Source organism: Bactrocera tryoni, unplaced genomic scaffold (genome assembly GCF_016617805.1).
Source record: "Bactrocera tryoni isolate S06 unplaced genomic scaffold, CSIRO_BtryS06_freeze2 scaffold_25, whole genome shotgun sequence".
NCBI classification, from domain to species: Eukaryota; Metazoa; Arthropoda; class Insecta; order Diptera; family Tephritidae; genus Bactrocera; species Bactrocera tryoni.
In genome coordinates, this window is record NW_024395977.1 from 12,959,438 (window position 1) to 12,962,709 (window position 3,272).

Here is a 3,272-nt window from a genome sequence, read left to right on the forward strand (position 1 = left end):
TACCACAAATTTTAATTAATATTTTCTCTTCTTGTTTAAAAAAAAATTATATACATTTTTAAAGATAAATTTATTATTCCACTTTGTTTTGATATTTTACAATTTTCTTAACTTTTTTTGACGATTCTCCACGCTCGTAACGTCGATTCATCAGACGTTGTCATCATCTCTGTCTCTGCGCCATATAGCAGGACCGGAAAAATGAGTGACTTATGAAGTTTGGCTTTTGTTCGTCGAGAGAGGACTTTACTTCTCAATTGCCTACTCAGTCCGAAGGAGTACCTGTTGGCAAGAGCTATTCTATAACTTGAGTACAAATTGAGTTATCTTGATGAAATTTGGTATGCGGGTTCCATAGTACTAAAATAAATACGAGTTCGTAGATCAGACCACTGTTACGCCCACAAAACACCATTAACTAAAAATGTATAAAAAGCGAAAGCTAAGCAGTAAATGAATATAATATATTCTTTGTTTTACAAATTTTAGGCATTTCCCTTTTGTTTCCGCGTATAGTGCCAACCAATGTTGTTTTTTTGGCAAGCAATTTAGATGCTTGTGAAAAAGTTGTCGGTTGTTATGTTTCTTCCCTTCATAGTGAATGGTTCTATAAGTTGTAGCACAACTGATTCACTTAGAGGCTGTGATCTTACTCGTGTCTCATCTTTTCCTAAATAAGGAAACCCATTCACAATATACTTAGTTTGAACATCAGATGCTAGCCAAAATTTTATCCCAAACTTGTCGGGTTTATTCGGCAAATATTGGGTGAATCTGCATCTGGCTTTTGTTGACAAGAGTTGTTCTTCTATTGTAATACTTTGTCCTGGTTTGTGGCATTGCATACTATTTTTGTTGAATCTATACCATACTGCTGATACTAAAGCAAATTTATCGTTGACTTCTCTCACTTTTTTTATCACAGCCAATGAACCTCAATATTTCCGTAAAATCTTTTCTACTCATGGTGTTTGCAACGAAGTTTGGTCCCCATTTTTCGTTCCATAGATATGAAACTTTTAAATATTTTTCTTCGTATGCTCCCCGTCCATATAAAACTCCAATGAAAGCTTTCAATTTTGTTGCTAGACCTTGGAACCTTATTTTTTACCCAAAACTCGAGATGCTTCTAATTCCGTGCAAGATCTTATATGTTCAAGCATACGATCGTCGATTACTAAAAAAAATGCGCTACTTACTTTACCTTTCATAATATTTTTTATGCATATCCTGTTGGACCGGATACGTCTTTGAAGATATTATGAAGTGCTAATCTTTTCGGACAAGACCCTTCTTGCATTTTTTCCCAACAAGTTCCGTCCGCAGAAATTTCATTTTGATTATCTTGTCGTATACTTTCACTTTCATCTTCAGAACTAGAACGCACTTGCATACATCTTCTTTTACGAGAATTCAAACTATTTTCAAATTCACTGTCACTTTCTGAGGAGTCCTGAATATTTTCTTCGTCCAAAAGCTCATTGTCTCTATTTTCACTCTCAAAAATTTCTTCTTGGGTACCGCATACTTCATTTTCATTTTCTTGATCACTGTCATAGAGTTCATCATCTTCAACATCAGAGAATTCCATTGCTATATCGTTCAGATTTTCCAAAACTTCAGATATTATCAAACGTTTTGTCATTTTCAGGCAGTGGCGTAGCTAGGGGGGCGAAGGGGGCCGTCGCCCCGGTCAAAACGATCTTGGCTGTTTTTTAATATTCAGAAAAATACTTCAACAAATTTTTTTATAAAATTTATTATACAAGATAATGAGTTTTACACTCACAATGTAATAATCTGAATAACAATGAAAAATATTAATTTTTACTCGAATACTCTTCAGTCTTTAAATTTGTCTTATATATTTTGGCTTAGATGAATGATAGAACTTAAAGATGCACTTTTCTAGCTTTGATCGCTGCAAAATCACATATCATATCATTGTAATTTAAAGTTGAAGCAGTTTCACATTCTATTGAGAAAATCGCAAGATTGGACAGTCTACTCTGACTCATGGCCGAACTCAAGGAAGATTTGATCAATTTAAGTTTGCAAAAGGATCTTTCACAAGATGCAACTGATACAGGTATAGTGAGTAGTATTCTTAAAGCTGTCGCTAACGTCTTGTAGGGCCTCCAGTCCCATTGAAGAAAATGTATATAATAAAACTTTTTCTGGCGAAAATCCAATTTGTTCTTCGTTTTTTCTCTCGATCTCTTTAATAAAGTAGGACGTCTTGGATGTCACTGTATAAATCTTCGTTATCCAAGTCATTTGGAGAGGATTCGGCAAGTTGCTGGCATTTTTCTTTAATTTGACTAGTTTGTCATTGTATGAGATCTTGGTTAGTTCTATAATTTTTCTAACAATTACTTTTATTTCTCCAAATTTTCAAAAATGGTATTTAAAAACTCCACCTGGCAAAAACTCCTGCAAATTGTGTCAAAAGTGTACAAGATATAGGGCGAAAATGGGCTTTTTTCTATGGTTTTTAATAAGATTGAAAATTTACTATCAATTTCCCCAAAAACCACATTGTGAGAATTTTGGAACTTCAGAATTTGCGTGGCTTATAGTTCCTAAATTTTATATACTTAATATCGAAGATATTTTGTAATAATTAACTTTTGTTCGCACCACCTCATGAAACTTGTAAGTAGGTAGATAAAGGGGGGCGGCAGAACATCCTTGGCCCCGGGCGCCCGAAGTTGTAGCTACGCCACTGTTTTCAGGGCTTATAAAACTAAAATCAAAAATAATGCTTACATAAAGATTATATTTGTAATAATTTTCCTCACCTTATACTAATTGAAAAAAATGCCGTTTATTATAAATTATACTATATAACTATTCTATTATCATAACACATTCAACGTCTCCAGATCTAAATGAACGACTAAATATATTTTCGAAAATGTTGGCATGAATGCATTAGGTTTTGCATTAGAATCACGACTGATAAAGATTTTTCCTGGATAATTATCATCATCATACTAAATTCTGAAGAAATTCTAAAAGTTCTAAGAAACTCTTTGTAAAGTTATATAAAAACGAGTAATCTTGTTGATTCGTGATCGGTAAGCAAATAGCAGCATGATTGACGGTGCTGGTGCTGGTACAAGTACTCATGATATGAAATTATTTTGTATTGCCGAATAAAAAGAAAAAATGCTATTTATAATACTATTTCTTAAATTAACGCTGGAAAAGTCAGACATGAGAGAAAAAAAAATGTAACATGAAGGAGAGAAAAACAAAACTGATAGAAT

At 33.3% G+C, this 3,272-nt stretch overlaps 1 protein-coding gene across 1 annotated transcript; it reads right to left on the reverse strand.

Moving 5' to 3' along the window:
• Positions 1–1,219: 1,219 nt before the first annotated feature.
• Positions 1,220–1,645, reverse strand: LOC120780743 (DNA polymerase epsilon subunit 2-like). Its single transcript, XM_040113002.1, has one exon. The coding sequence runs from the start codon at positions 1,643–1,645 to the stop codon at positions 1,220–1,222; it is 426 nt and encodes a 141-aa protein (XP_039968936.1).
• Positions 1,646–3,272: the final 1,627 nt, after the last annotated feature.